The sequence below is a fragment of the Carcharodon carcharias genome, chromosome 3 (genome assembly GCF_017639515.1).
Source record: "Carcharodon carcharias isolate sCarCar2 chromosome 3, sCarCar2.pri, whole genome shotgun sequence".
NCBI lineage: Eukaryota > Metazoa > Chordata > Chondrichthyes > Lamniformes > Lamnidae > Carcharodon > Carcharodon carcharias.
The window spans coordinates 211,025,806-211,042,153 of record NC_054469.1 but is presented as its reverse complement, the minus strand read 5'-3'; the positions used below and the strand labels follow the sequence as shown (position 1 = coordinate 211,042,153).

Here is a 16,348-nt window from a genome sequence, read left to right as displayed (position 1 = left end):
CAAATCAACCATATATTGCAAATTCTTAAACTTTATAGCGCATGAGGAATAAAGCAGTGTTCAGGGATTCCAAGCTCCTTTGTATCTCTCACTGATTTATTCCCATTGTCTCGCACCACAGCATCTTACTTGAATCTGTTTCTTTCTTCCCGCTCTATCCGTTGTAATCGTTCCTCTCTCTCCTGACGCCGTTTCTCTCGCTCTGCTGCCAGTGACTCTTGATGCTGTCGGTAGGATGAAGAAAGAAGACCTCCCAGCACTGGCCTGTGGACCAAGCAGACAAATGAAGCCATGAACACAAAGTCTCAATAATTTTTACACTTACATTGAATGAGTTTTTTCAGATTCTAAAATTATGATGTTGCTCCCTTACTAGCAAGAAACCAACAGTCACATCCTTGACTAACTTTGTTATAATCCTTATAAATGGCTACTGTAAAAATATTACCTCCTGAACTAAACAGTTTGTTGCAATGTATCTACGCAATAGCCAGAGTTAAATTGTCTGTAATGCACCAGAACAGAATACTTCATATTGAAACCTCATGTTGAATAACCAGCTTTGATATACCTTACAGTGCAGTGCGAGAACCAGATCTGATGCAAAAGACCACAGACAAAATGCAACAGCGTCACATGAGCTGGGATATGTTTATCAAATGTTTGAAAAATATTTATTAATTTAATAAGCCCGTGGTTGAGGTTTCATGAAAAATGCGAAGGCCACTTGGGCTCTTCACCTGCCCGCCAACTTTAAAGGTTGGATGGGCAGTATTCAGAGTTAGTTTAGTTCGTTTATTAATGGCCTTAACAGGCGTTTGACAGTTCGGTGTACGCGTAGCCGCCTTCGGCACACACCCGCTGAACAGAAGATCGGAATGATGCTCGGTGATGTCGAGACGCACACCCGACGGTCCACATGCCATTTTACGCATCGGTGTGCGAGACCCGCCCCCACACGCCAACAAGAAAATTCTGCCCTTAGTGTTAGTAACAGTTTTGGACATCCTATTATCACCAATATTTACCCGGTATCTCTTCGCTCGACAAGACAATAACGCTCCTTCAGAGTAAACTGCCTTTTCAGAATCAGGAGATCGGAACTCGAGGCATAACAATTGTTCATAGTCATAATTTTTGTTCACCATGCAGAATTTACTTGAAATAATTTCCTAGCCTTTAATCAATATGCTGAGTTGACTCTCATGTTTAAACATGCTCATCTGCACTGACAGTTACAACAAAATGTCAAAAGTCCTTAAGAGGGAAAGGAAACAAAAAGGGACTACAAACTAAAGGTAGATATAAAGGAAGAGTAATTAACAGCTTCGTCAGGGAGAAGAAAGAGAAGAGATGGAGGATTTTAGAGAGCGAATTCCAGAGTATGAGCCTGGGAGGCTGAAAGCACAGCCTTCAATGATTAGGTGAAGGGGGTTGGAGATGTGCTGGAGAAAGAGAGTGGGGAGTTTGTGGGTAACATTGGAGTTGAAGTTGGAGGCGGTTACATAGGTAGGAAGCAGCAAGACTAGAATGAGATTTTTAAATTTGAAGACACCCAATGGACATTTGGGGCACAATAGTAGTCGTCTTTGGACTGATTGGATTCTATAGAAAGTGGAGAAGGGGAGACCAGCCAAGTCATATTGGAATATTGAGGTCTGGAGGTTATACTGATATGGATGAAAATTTCAGCAACAGATGGGAGCTACAGTGAAGGGTGGTAGAGGGTGATGTTACAGAGTCAGTCTTTGTAATGTAGAGGATATATCTCTTTTATGGGGTTGGAGGCTCAGTTCACGCACAAATAGGTCACTGAGACAGTGCAAACTTTGGCTCACCCAAAGAGAGAGGTGGGGTATGGGATGGTGTTGGAATAAAGAGTACTGAGGTTGTGGACCGAATTTTCATTTTGGGAACTGGAAACAAAAGCTTGGACTGTTTCCGGGTCCTGAATCCAGAGCCCTCAGAGGCAAACAGCCACTGACCTGGAATTTTGACTGGGCCAACCCTTAAATGGCAAGGGGACAGGTTCCCTGTCCAATCAGGGGTGGTCGACAGGCTCTTGAAGCTGGAGGGCCAATCAGAGGCCTTCCAAATTGAGGAGGAGGAGCAGGCTGCAGGAAAGACTAAGTAACTGAGAGGGTATTCAACATTGGTGACCTCTCACCAATTTTTTAATTAAAAAACTCAAATAAAAACCAGAACAAGGAGCCAGGTCACCGCTGCAAGGGATGAGGAATCTCTCTACAGGGTGCCTTCAGCTGCACCCACACCAGGAAGATAGGGAGGGCTGTCGGCCTGCCGAGACCACTGATTCTCAGCCTGCTACCTAATGTCTACCTCCAAGGTGAACTGCCCTCCACCACATTGGGAAACTGGAAAATTCCAGTAGGCTTCCTGTCAGTGCCTTTAACAAGGTTCTTAATGTGCCGAATTGACTGTCTACCTCATGGGATAGGCAACCCTGGAGGGCCTGAACCAGCCTTCCCCCCTAAAGCGGCTGGTGTCAGGAACAGGGTTGGGAAACTGGCATGTTGCCTGGCACCAGTATTTGAGCCCACGTCTCTGCTCTCAACCTCAGCAGGGTCTGAAAATTCTGCTGTGATGGGGGGTAAAGAAAAGTCATTAGCTTTGGTCTTCCCAATGTTCAACTGGAGGACATTGTGGTTCAACCATGGAGAAGAAAACCGATGCTGCCAGACCTGCTGAGTTTTTCCAGGTAATTCTGTTTTTGTTTTGGATTTCCAGCATCCGCAGTTTTTTTGTTTTTATCTCTGTGGTTCAACCATTAATGGACGATGCCCAATCAGCCTGACAATACAAGGCAGCGAACACAAGAACACAAGAGATAGGAGCAGGATTAGGCCAAATGGCCCATCGAGCCTGCTCTGCCATTTAATACGAGCACGACTGATGTTGGGTTTCAACTCCACTTTCTCGCCCGCTCCCCATATCCCTCAACTCCCTGAGACACTAAAAGATCTGTTCCAACCTCTAATATATTCAAACGATGCAGCATCCACAATCCTCTGGAGTACAGAGTTCCAAAGATTCACAACCTTTCTGAATGAAGAAATTTCTCCTCATGTCAGTCCTAAATGATTGTCCACTTATCCTGAAACTGTGTCCCTGTTTTTTTAGATTCCCCAGCCAGGGGAAACAACCACAGTATCAACTCTGTCAATCCTCTTCAGAATCTTGTATGTTTCAATGAGATCACCTCTCATTCTTCAAAACTCCAGAAAACAGGCCCAATTTACTCAGCTTCTTATCATAGGACAACCTTCTCATCCCAGGGGCCAATCTAGTCAACCTTCGCTGTTCTGCCTCCAACGCAAGTATATCTTTCCTTAAATATGGAGGCCAAAACTGTGTACACTACTCCAAGTGTGAAAGGGTGAATAGAGGAGGTGGTGATGAATAGAGCGTAAATATGGAAGCTGATCCTGTGCCTGCTGAGGAGACCACCAAAAGGCAACATGTTGAAGAGAAAGGGAGGCAGCAAGAATGGAGGATTCCCCGGGAACTCCTGGAGTTATGGTGTGAAGTGGGATAAGATTTGGTAGCTATGATTGGATAGGCGACTGGAACCAAGCAAGTGAAATCCCACTGAGCTGGGCAACTGAGGGAAAGCATTGAAAGAGGAAGATGTAAAGAAGTCAAGGAGGGGAAATGCACCCTGGTGACAGTCAGAGAATGTAACTTGTAATTTTTGTTAGGGAAATTTCGATGTTGGGTTAGGAACGGAACCTGAACTGGACAGATTTAAGCATGGTGATGTGGGAGAGATGACAACAATATGTCCAAGGGCTTGAGAGGAAAGGGAAGTTGGAGATGTGACAGTGATTTCCAAGGGCTGAAGAGACAAGGTGGTGTTTGTGAGGAGGGGTAGTGAGGCAGGGGTGGGTGCGGGGGGTGGGGGGGTGGGGCGGGGGGGCAGTGATGGTGGTTTTGAAGGGAAGTTAGTCAAGTGTGGCAGGAATAAATACTTAGTGTCAACTATTATGTGGGGCACAAAAAGGAAGTTATGTAGCTCAAGTGGATGGGGATTGACATCACAGCAAAGTCAACTTATTTCGAATAGACAAAGGCTTCCTCATAAAGGTTCTGGCAGATTTCTTTCTTTTTTCCCCACGGACATGGTGAGTTTCTTGGGGCTTTCCCCAGTACACCAATGTAGTTTTACTGCAAGTCCCATTTTCCCACAAAAACCTGAAACCCAAGCAAACTTACCCCAGTGATACAATCATTCAAATTGTAACAGTATGCATCACTGTGGCTTTTCCATGTAACATGACCATGGTGAAAATATTACACAACTCCTCTCTCTCCCCAAAGGAAAGGCTTGCAATATAGTGAACCAGAATATATTAGCCCTTCAGTAGAGAAGAATGATTATTGCGGCTGTGGGTGGCAACGTCTCTGTGTTGACGTGATTTCGGAATCAAAAATGATAAGACTGTGCGTCATTTTGCAAATTTATCACATCCCACTGAAGTGACCAAATGCAATTTTAAACATTAAACAAGCTGATAAGTTAAAGGGAGGACTGCATGGCTCTAACTAAAACCAAGGCTATCTATTTCAGCTTCAGAACTACAGAGGGGGATGAGAGGAAGATATCCTTGAGCAGTGACGTTCAACTATATTTTAGTTAAAATAAACCTTAAGTAACCGGGTGAGAATGTTAGCTGTGATAAGCTGGCAGCTGTATGCATTTTTTTTTTGAGGGGGAAATGTGTAAAGGACTGCGGTGCCAAGGGCTGTCCAAAGCCATACTCCAGCAGATTGTATTCAGCATCCCAAAGAAAGTCATGCATGATATTACTCATTTAATATTAGCCTTTAGCCCTAAATGTACTGTGGCAACTTTGCCAGCTACTGCTTGGATAGTTTGAGTAACGATTTGTACTGCCTTGAACATGAAGGAAGCCATTCTGATAGCAACCTCTCCTATTCTGCACTGCAAATCTGCAAAAAGATTATTACTTTCGATTGAAATGGAAGATTTAGTTAGGTGCTGCACACCATTAAGGGAGACCCATTTCACCCAGTGACTGAATGGAGTCAGTTGCTACATGAGGCATCGAAACAACTATGGTTAACTTGAACCTGTAAACCAAATCCCAAAACAACCACGATAGAAATTGTATATTTATACATAAAATGCACTAAACAATGTTCATGGAAGGAAGGTTCTACCGTCAAAATGACAACATATGACTTGAAAGTCTCCTAAAGTGTCATGATGGTAATGAACATGCAGAGGTTCCCAGCATCACAGATGCCAGTCTTCAGCCAATTCAATTCACTCCATGGGATATCAAGAAACAGCTGAAGGCTCTGGATACTGCAAAAGCTATGGGCCCTGACAATATTCCAGCAGCAGTACTGAAGACTTGTGCTCCAGAACTTGCTGCGCCCCTAGCCAAGCTGTTCCAGTACAGATACAAACACTGGCATCTACCTGGCTATGTGGAAAATTGCCCAGGTATGTTCTATACACAAAAAGCAGGACAAATCCAACCCGGCCAATAACCACCCCATCAGTCTACTATGAATCATCAGTAAAGTGACGAAAGGGTTCATCAACAGTGCTACTAAGCAGCAATTGCTTAGCAAAACATGCTCACTGATGCCAGTTTAGGTTCCAACAGGATCACTCAGCTCCTGACCTGATTACAAACTTGGTTCAAACATGTACTAAAGAGCTGAAGTCCAGAAGTGAGGCGAGAGTGACTACCCTTGACATCAAGGCTGCATCAGACTGAATGCGGCATCAAGGAGCTGTAGCAAAACTGGAGTCAATGGGAATCAGTAGAAAACTCTCTGCTGGTTGGAGTCATACCTAGCATAAAGGAAGATGGTGGTGGTTGGTGGAGATCAGTCATCTCAGCTCCAGGGCATCACTGCAGGAGTTCCTCAAGGTAGTGTCCTCAGCTCAACCATCTTCAGCTGCTTCATCAATGACCTTCCTTCCATCAAAAGATCAGAAGTGAGGACGTTCGCTGATGATTGCACAATGTTCAGCACCATTCACAACTCCTCAGATACTGAAGCAGTCCATGTCCAAATGCAGCAAGACCTGGACAAAATCCAGGCTTGGGCTGACAAGTGGCAAGTAACATCCACACCACACAAGTGCCAGTTAATGACCATCTCCAACAGGAGAGAAGCCAAGCATCGCCCCCTGATGTTCAATGGCATTACCATCACTGAATCCCCCACTATCAACATCCTGGGAATTACCATTGACCACAAACTGAACTGGACCAGCCATATAAATACTGTGGCTACAAGAGCAGGTCAGAAGCTAGGAATCCTGCGATGAATAACTCACCTCCTGACTCCCCAAAGCCTGTCCACCATCTACAAGGCACAAGTCAAGAGTGTGATGGAATACTCTCCACTTGCCTGGATGAGTGCAACTCCCACAACACTCAAGGAGCTTGACACCATCCAGGACAAAGCCACCTGCTTGATTGGCACCACATCCACAAACATTCACTTCCTCCACCACTGACGCACAACAGCAGCAGCGTGTACCATCTACAAGATGCACTGCAGGAATTCACCAAGGCTCCTTAGACAGCACCTTTTAAACCCACGATCATTACCATCTAAAAGAACAAGGGCAGAAGATAGATGGGAACACCACTACCTGGAAGTTCCCCTCCAAGTCACTCACCATTCTAACTTGGAAATATATCGCCATTCCTTCACTGTCAGTGGGTCAAAATCCTGGAACTCCCTCCCTAACAGCGCTGTGGGTGTACCTACACCACATGGACTGCAGCAGTTGAAGAAGACAGCTCACCACCACCTTCTCAAGGGCAACTAGTGATGGGCAATAAATACTGGCCCAGCCAGCGAAGCCCACATCCTGCGAATGAATATTAAAAAAGAACGTATCGATGTTGCAGGATAAATGTGGTACACCTGCATTCAACTTATGGCTAATCAAGAATGATTGATTACACACTGCCATTGTATCATCACTTATTGCAGCCTGTGTCGAAAGTTAGAATCAGGGGTCCTTTAATTCTTTCACAGACTATGAATTACACTGGGAACAAAGCCAACACGTTTAGTAGCAAGACTGCTCAAAAGAATCTGTTTGTTGAAATTGGTATTCTGGGAAGGAAAGTAACATTGGAGGGAAATCATTTTTACTTTATGGCTGTGACAGCACCAATAAACATTGCAAAGTGAGATGAGCATAATTGCTTGTAACTCAGACGTCCCCACCTTGATTTTATAATGCATTAAAACCTTGACCTTAAGCAAGTCAGTGTTTGCCTTTCCTTTCTGCAGTGGTGTGCAAGAGAGGGTCAAGGACTAGACTGGTGTCAAAAACAACCTGGCACTGCAGAGCATCCCCAGGTATCAGGAGAAAGAATGGTCCTACTAAGAGCATTCTTTGATATTTAAAAAGAAAATTAGACAAAGACATGGAGCTTCTATTTAAACAGGTGTCAGGAAGGGTGATCTATTCTTTAGAGGTGGTCGTTTTCTCTTACGGGGGTCTCATGATGACTCGGTTGCTTATAAACCCTACAGTATGTTTTAAGTCAAATAGAAAGATGTTTTATGATGGAGCTGCTTTGGGACAATGGGCCTGAAAGTCAACTTTCTTTCGCCTTAACAAATTATCAAAAATATATATTCACTTCTATCACGTATGAAGCCATGAGGAATTAGTGACTCCACTGGCATATTTTACATTGATCTACTGATTCAGGCAATTATCTGTATCTGTGAGATGTGGAAGAGGAGGAGCATGTTCAGGGTAAACATCCAGACAAACAACTTAAGACCTGAAGTGGTCAGTTCTGCCTCATGTTTACGCTGCCAATGCAATTATACCTGAACATGAAAAATGGCCAGCATGCCAAAAGTATGAGTTCCGAACAAGCTGGTCACAAACTCCAGCAACCCGAGTTAGAAAGTAAGTGCTGGACAAGGACATGCTGGACAAGGAATGATTTTATGGGTCAAGTAAAAGGAAGCTTTGAACTTGTATGCCACTGGGTCCTTCCAAACAACTAACCGACATATCCCGCAACCTGCGGTATACAGATGCTTTTCTTTGCCCAGCAAACTGCATGGTTTTATTAATAGCTTGCAGGCCGCGGCTGTGCCTCCCCCTTCACGACTGTAGCTGGCCAGTCCCAGGGACAAGATTTGGGCTGCACCAGGTTTCTTCAAAAAGTACTTAAAAGTGCCCCGAGTTCACCATTACAGGGTCCAAAAATTTGAAGGGACCCATGGTCTGAGCAGCAACCTTAACGTCTGAATTGAGCTGCTGACCTCTTGAGTACTGGAAGTTTCTTTTGCAAGTTGCCAATAAAGGCAAAACTTATTCTCTTGAATATCATAAGACAGAAACATGCAGAATGATAAATCAATTTGTAATATTTGTGGATAAAAAAAATCAATGGATGGGATTTTCTGCACCCTCCCACTGCCACGATCTTCCGGTCCCGCCACGTGTCAATGGACTTCTGGCTGGGGCACCGCCTCGCCCACAGCAGGGCCAGAATATCCCAGCCGGTGTCTGATTTCTTGTGAAGCTGTCAGGAAGAAAGGTTGAAATCAAGTTAAAATTCTTTATTTGCTCTCGGGGTATTAGTGACACTGGCACAGTCACCTGTATCGCCCATCTCCATGGGCCCGAAAAGCTGGTGGTGGGGCTTTCCCTTGAAGTGCTGCAATCCTGGCTTTTGTGATCCGTGCCTGATACTATTTAAAGGGAATTTCAGGATTTTGATCCAGTAACAAAAGAAGGAATGATGATATGTTATTTAATTCACGCTTCAAACATTGGAAAGGGACTTGAATTCAATGATTTTCTGAAGGCACAGCTGCTCTGAAAGACAACTCTCATTCCCTTACTGCAGCGTGTTTGGAAATTTCTGCATGGGTTTTGACTGAACCTAAAATTTTTCTCTCCTAAGAGCACTTGTCGACTAGGAATAAAGAACTGCACTCTCTTCTCCTCGCCCTCACATTTTTTTTTGTGAAAGGATCGTGACGTCCTTCTGCATATGAAATGATATCGTTTTTGGCACCTGAAAATGTGACCAGTGTTAATGCAAGACATTCTAGAGACTAAAGCAAAGTTGAAAAAGCAAAGATCCAAAATTTTTGCTTCCATTTATGTAAGTCCAGTAACACATTATAACAATTTATTATTGCAATAACATAGCACACTGCGGGAATTACAGGCTACATGAAGAAGTGATACGTTTTGATTCTGTGAATATAACACAGCATGGAACATAAGCCAGAGTGTGACAAAGGGCCATTCTTCAACACAAGTCTTAAATGTTAAGTATTTCACAGAATCAATAACATTCTCCTCTGTTCTTGTCATGTATGGAACCAAATGGTGGTTTTTAAATTAGGACCTCTCCAGCTGATATTTATTCGAATAATTTTGTAACATTATATGGAATTTCTAAGGAATTTGATGATCATTTCTTTAAAATTATTATTAAAGCTATGGTATTCTCTTCACCAGGCCTATTTGGGATGGTAACAGGAGAAGCAGTCAGAAGCTTAGCAGTCAAAGTCTTATATTGCTGCTACACAGTCAAAGTCAAAGCTGTGCTCAATTTGAACTCTCAACTTATGTTACTTTTGGAAGAGACCATGACTATCTACTGACTGTATAAACAAGGTCATTGTGAAGCAGTATGTTTGCTAACAACTAGTCATTTATGTGGTGCAGTGACATGGTGCTATCTAATTGCTATTTAGTCAGCAAGATTTGGAAATTTGTCAAACGCTTAAGCTAATAAGCATTAGGCAGATAGGGGGAGATGAAACAGGGTGGGAGGAAGCTCATGTGGATCATAAACACCAGCACAGACTGGAATAGTCTGTTTCTGTGCTCTAAAATTCTAGTCGATAAAATTCAATAGTTTTTTTTCCAAATGGGTTTACTCACAGGATAAAATGGTCCCAAATTCAGCACTACTTGGCAAACTGACTAATAGGAGAGCATATAACTCACCATGTCCTATATAACACTCAGAGAAAGTGTACTCTGAATACCAGTCCTCATAGTCTATAAACCAGAAATACTTAGGTAATGAGGAAATGCAGGTTTATCACGGGTGAGTGACAAGGCTACAGAGACAAAATGCACTTATAAGTATACATAACCCATGTCCAACTGGCTGAACCTTGTCCAACTAAAACAGCAGGGAAATAACAGGCCTTGTAATTAACATGAGCTTACAAAGTGTCAAATATGTACCTTTGTAAAACATGTATCCCATAAAAAAAACTCCTGTAAAGTATGTTTCATCATAATAAATTTCTGCAAAGCTTAAAACTCTGCTATGGAAATTATACATTTTACATGCAATTAATAATGGGGGATGTGACTATGAGAGTCTGTACTTACTGGTTTATTTACATCACATAGCATTGCACTTATTGTTTGCCTATTTGTTACGATCTAATTTTTAAAAATTCATTCATGGGATGGGGGCATCCCTGACAAAACCAGGCATTTATTGCCCATCCCTAAATGCTCTTCAGAAGGTGGTGGTGATTAACTCGTGAGGCCATAAGAGTCAACCAAGTCATTTATAGACTAGGCCCAGTAAGGGCAGCAGATTTCCTCCCCTAAAGGATATTAATGAACCAGATGGGTTTTTACAACAATCTGGTAGTTTTCTGGTCACCGTTCCTCTTACTGGTTTTTTAGTTTCAGAATTATTTAATTACAGTAATTAAGTTTATAAACTTCCCCAGCTACCGGGATAAGGTTTCAACTCTTGCCTCTAGGCTATTTGTATGGGCTACTAATCCAATAACATAATCACCCTGCTACCATACCCCAATACATAACATCTGAATCCCCTGATCGCAGACTGTTAAATAAATACAAAGTAGCAAGATTGTTTGTGAATTGCGGTATAATTTTTCTTAAATGGCACGAAAAAGGATTAAAACTAAATGCTTTACATTTCTATAAGTTTAACTGTATAAATATTAAGGGCTATTTTCATCAGATAACCAAAACTACATTTTTAAGAAATTGTCTGCTCCTATCGCTGGCCCAATGTCATGGCATTGTCTGGTTGCTAGCTTAATGACACTTAGGAAAGTGGAATGAATATCTTCAAAGCAAACACAGGGGGAGGGTAAACATCTCTGAATAAAAGAAGTATGTGTTTTGAAGTAAAATAGAAAGCTGTGAATTCTGCAAATCTGAAATTAAAGCAAAGCATGTTAGAAATGTGCACAGCGATGTCAGTATTTCAAAAGAGAAAAGGCTGATTAATATTTCATGTTCAGACTTTTCAAAGAACTGAAAACGGAAAGCAGAATGATGATTCCAGCATGGACAGATGTTCTGCATATTTCCAACTGCTTCTACTTCCGACTGCGCTTTGAGGGCTAATTCCTCATGGCAATAATTCCACAAACCTGTCGGATTTTGCCTCCGGAGCAGGCGAGATAGAAGTCCTGTAGCGAGAGCTGGAGGCGGTGGGTGTAGTGAGTCCAGAGTAAGATCGAGATCCTGTGAAGGCACTGCTGCCATAGCTGCTGTATCTGCAGGATAAGGTGAGACAAAGCAGGCATAGAGAGAGAGAGAGAGAGAAGAGTAACAGTTAGCAGGCAGCATGCGAAGAATCCCATCACACAGTGCAATAGGAGCAACACACAAGAGTCGAGGCTATACCAGACAAAACAAGAAAGTAGCAGGGTATGCATGCAGAACAGAGTGTATGGAACTGCCATTATTATGGTATTTTCCAGACCAACTTGTTTACTTTCAAATTCAGTGAGAACAGTTGTCCTAAACTGCTCCTTGACAAAGATAACATCAGTTTTACAGCCATTTTGCCAATCATGAATGTGGTCAATGCAGGAAAATAAAGTTGGCACTATACTAAGCACATGGCCTAGATGTAGGTGACGTGCCCCATGTTTAGGTGTCACTGTGCATCACACATATACACAGCAACTTAATTTTAACAGTATGGTTTGACCACTGTTATGTAGCCACATTCAAAATCTTCAGCATACCACTATCATTGATTTAAGTTTGGATAAGGATGTGGTGCAGCCATTGCAACAGTGCAATTTTGTGTTGTTTCTCCATATTTAACATCACAGATCACAGTACGATAAAAATCTAAAGACCAAATAGTGCAAGTTCCCGCTGGCATATCAGTCAGGGCCAGTGAAGACTATTCCTTTAGGTCAAGCAGCTTCCAGTAACTCTATTTATATGTAGTGGATGTGACTTAAGCTGATAAATTATTAATAGGCAAAAAGTGTTTTCTTGCGATTGAATATTTCCCAGAACAGTAGAAAGAGAAAAAGTTGCTTTTGGTTGTGGCATTTCATCAGACTGTGGCCACGTTTATATTCTTTAAGGTCACGGCTGGTGGACTATTTTGGCAATGCCACAGTCAAGGTGCTTGATTTACAAACCAGAAGTGCATTTGGTCCATGAGTCTTAAATCTTGCAGCTACATTTTTGATGGTTTTATGAATCCTCGGCTGAAATGCCAAAGAGGTATTACAATATCTGAGCTCCCCAAGCGGCAGGTTACATACTGAGTAAAATATTGCACCCAGGGGTCCATTAAGCCTACGATATCATGCCATTGTATCAAACTTTAACTGTTTTCAATCACAACTGTGTGCCTTTCGCTACTTCTGATTTTATACAAAAACTTAAAATCAGACCAACTTTAAATAAGCTTACAGGAGCATGGTCTTTAACACAAGGCGACACACTGTCAGTGTTTGGGATAAGTTTAGGTCTTAACACGATTGCATCAAGTACATTTGCACCATTTGTGCACAACAAATGAAGAGCTATTGCCTCCCCTTCAGTGACAGAAGGAGCCTTTGTAAAGTTCCTCACATCCTTTTTGCTGAACCTTGAGTCTATTATGAAATAGAAGTGATGGATGATCACAGCCTGAAAATATCTGATCTCAGAAATACTGCATGTTTCCTGAGACAATTATTTCATCCCAATTGTTTTTTTTTAAAACTTAATAATCTCATTACTGACTGTTGAATTCCATGCATGCTTGGTTTTGAATTTAAACAAAACCCCATAATTGAGGAGATCACTGGTAAAGGGATACTTTTCATCCTGGGTTAATATTAAATTAGGTAATCAGGTAAACTTGATTAAATAAATTGCAGAGATCTCAAAAATGTAAACATTAACGGAATGCTCATCCAACCCAATGTGTTCAGACATCATTTTGCTCTTGAAGTGAGGGAGAGGGGTCTTAGGAGTTCACGGCCTACATTTCGATACAAGAGTTAAGCAACGACTGATTGTTCAGCATTCTGGAATAGGATTAAATGAGCCAGTCAGATCCCCAATCTTTCAAGAGATCATAAAGGACAAAGATCTTTTAGAATACACTGTGGTAAAGTGAGGTACCCTGTCCCTTTAGGAGAATGCATTGATCATGTGACAGCACTGATGACTCACTGTACAGCATGGGCAACTGGGAACTGTAAGTCTAGTTCTGGAGGTTTCTGAGTGAGCATGTACGATCTGGTGCTCTGCCTATGTCTCAATAAACCATCACTATTTATTCTTACATCAGTCTCTTCCCCTTATTGATTACAATTGAGGAAAACATAGGAAGGCGTACAGTTAGAGTTCGGTTGGCCAATGAACTCATTTACCCAAGACATAAAATACACACACAGCATTTTCGATTATTTAATATTCACTAGCTCCATCACTCCCGTGTGTCCATCAGAAATCAAACATGAACGGACAGATCTTTTCCTCAGCATCTCGACCCCAGCCAACAACAGAAGGTGATTCAAATTATGGATTTTATGTACAAAAGGTAAGGAGACATATTTCAACCTCTGGCATGACTTTACTGCTTTTGCAGAAAGCATGCTGGTATTTCTACAGTTGTTGCAGAATAGAAATCCCTCAATATATCTGCAACACAACACACAGACACATTGCAGGCATAAGGCCTGACTTCATTAAATCGGTGCTGTGACATGATCGAGATGCAAGAAGAGGGTGCACAGAGTCACAGTTTAACAATCCCACATGCAAAAACAGTGCAGAGGGAGTTTGTAAGTAGAAGTTTAGGGCACTCTTGAGTTTATAGGACTACAGTATGTTGATGAAAGGTGATGATTTCAGGCCCTCCCTGTTTCACTGCCTTTGAGAACATTGGGCTGAATTCTCCTACACGGACTAAGTTCCGCGGCAGGGGTGAGAGTGGGGGGAGGGGAGTGTTTCCTGCCTTGGAGGCAGCCAGGAAGTCGTGCTGTATTGTGCAAACCTGGCCTCATTAATTAACGTCAGGAAACTCCCGACTGCATTCACTTGGCAGGGAGGGCTGGATGGCTCACGCCCAGCTATCAAATCCGGGCGCTATTTTCACAAGGCGTCTTCGCTAACCCACCGTTAGAAAGAAGGTGGGCCTCTAGAAGGAAGAGGATAACATAACAACCAAACACGCTTTGGGTGGCATGTGCCATTTCATCAGGTGACCTGCAGCAAATGGCAACAGGGAAAGAGCTATTTCAGGCCAAAGTGTGGCGATTACGCCTGTGAATCTAGCCCTATAATAGATACATTTGGAGTGGTATGCGTTATAAACCCTTTCCTCCCCAGCAAAATTCAACAGAAAGCAGTTAAAAGGGAACTAGAATTAGTATGAGGACAGAATTAGATTGCTGTCTGAAGCATTGTGTGTGCTTCAGACACAAAAAACCTATCAATGATGGAATGGCATTCATGTGCACGCCTGAACAAACCTCCTGAAATTGGAAGGGGCTAAGGGATCACCATTTCTAAGGTGGACATTCGCAGTATGGGAACTACAAGGGAGGGAGCAAGGATAGGGACATAATAGTCACACAGAGATTTCTGTTTTGAAAGCTATATCATATCATAATCTACAAAGATTAAAAACAGAAGGCACAGAATATTCCCATAGCATCCTTTCACTGCCCAAACACAACAATGGAATGAATCTCGTACTGAAAACCGTGGCATCACTAGAGGGCAGTATATACATACGTTACTCCAGCTAAACCTTTGGTTGTCAATGGGCTGGTGTGTCTATTCCTCTCATCACCTTCATGGCATCGCATCTTTTATTTAATTGGAAATATGGTGCGTGCACATATTAAACATTGTGATCACTCCAACAAATAAATAGCATGTGTGGTATCAATTACACACGCATAAGATAACAAACAATTCTAAGTTTGTTTCAAGTCAGAAAGACATTAGGAGGTTTGCGTGACAACAAAAGCAATAGCAGTGAAGCTCAAACCAGTCTGAGTCACTGAGAACAAAGAGGTACATGCACAAATGCACTGGGAGAAAAAGGGGTAAAGGTGAGCAGTGTGTTCACAGATTTTTAAATGTGAGCAAATGCAATGCTTCAACGAGTGTGATCTAGACAGTCACAATGAGAGTTTCAAAGTACAGTGATATTGTGGAAATACAAGGCAGGATATTTAGCCCCATATGGGGATGAGCAGAAAGGCTGGTAGGCACAGAAACTCACGCTGCCAACTGGCACCACCCCACTCCCAGCCCATTTTCTCAGAGATGGGGTGGGGGATGTCACCATTGCCCGCCCCATGTGGTGGGTGGCCAATTGAGCTGGTTAATGGCCTAGTGTCAGAGGTCGAATAGGAGCCAGCAATCCAGGCAGGCCCCGAGGACCTCTCTACCTGCCTGGTAACAGCTCTGACTGTAGGATGGCCTGTGAAGAGGTTCCCTCTCTATAATAGTGCCTGGCTGCTGATTCCATTTTTAAATTTAAAAGTTGTGGAGCGTTCACCTCAACACCGACCCTCTTTAAATTTATAAATGTGCCAATGCACCAGCCACAATCCATTTATCTAAATGCTTGCAATCTCAGAGATCTGCTACATTTAAGAACCCACTCTCTAAAGATCTCTAAGCCAGGTTACCCTCCGCAGAATTTTATCTGAAATGAAGCATCACATTTGAAATGGAACATCGCATGTGAAGAGGTATTAGAATTTGCACATTATCATGAATTGGAATATTCCATTGATGAATTCTTTTAGAATTAAGCTCGTGATGAGAAAGTTGCTGATGGCCACCTAGATGTATAAGTATTGCCCTTCAACACTTGGACACACTTGAAGTGTTGCAAACCTAACTGGCTATGAAGAGCTGGGAAGTGGGATTCAACTGGATGGCTTATTTTTCAGTAGGCGTGGACATGATGGGCCAAATGGCCTCCTGTAAATTTCTACGCTGATGCAAGACGTTCAATCCAAGGTCCTTAGATTTCCCTGGAAGATGAAAACCCTGGTGTGTGCAGGGAAC

At 42.5% G+C, this 16,348-nt stretch overlaps 1 protein-coding gene across 6 annotated transcripts in view; it reads right to left on the bottom strand.

Moving 5' to 3' along the window:
* LOC121275666 (FH1/FH2 domain-containing protein 3-like) overlaps positions 1–16,348 on the bottom strand; it is a 592,370-nt gene that overhangs the window by 110,417 nt on the left and 465,605 nt on the right. For all 6 annotated transcript variants that reach the window (XM_041183184.1, XM_041183185.1, XM_041183186.1 and 3 more), the window contains 2 exons: positions 11,446–11,571; positions 130–264 (listed from right to left, as the gene is read on the bottom strand). In XM_041183184.1, the coding sequence (XP_041039118.1) occupies positions 130–264; positions 11,446–11,571 (261 nt within the window). The remainder of the gene's footprint in view (positions 1–129; positions 265–11,445; positions 11,572–16,348) is intronic.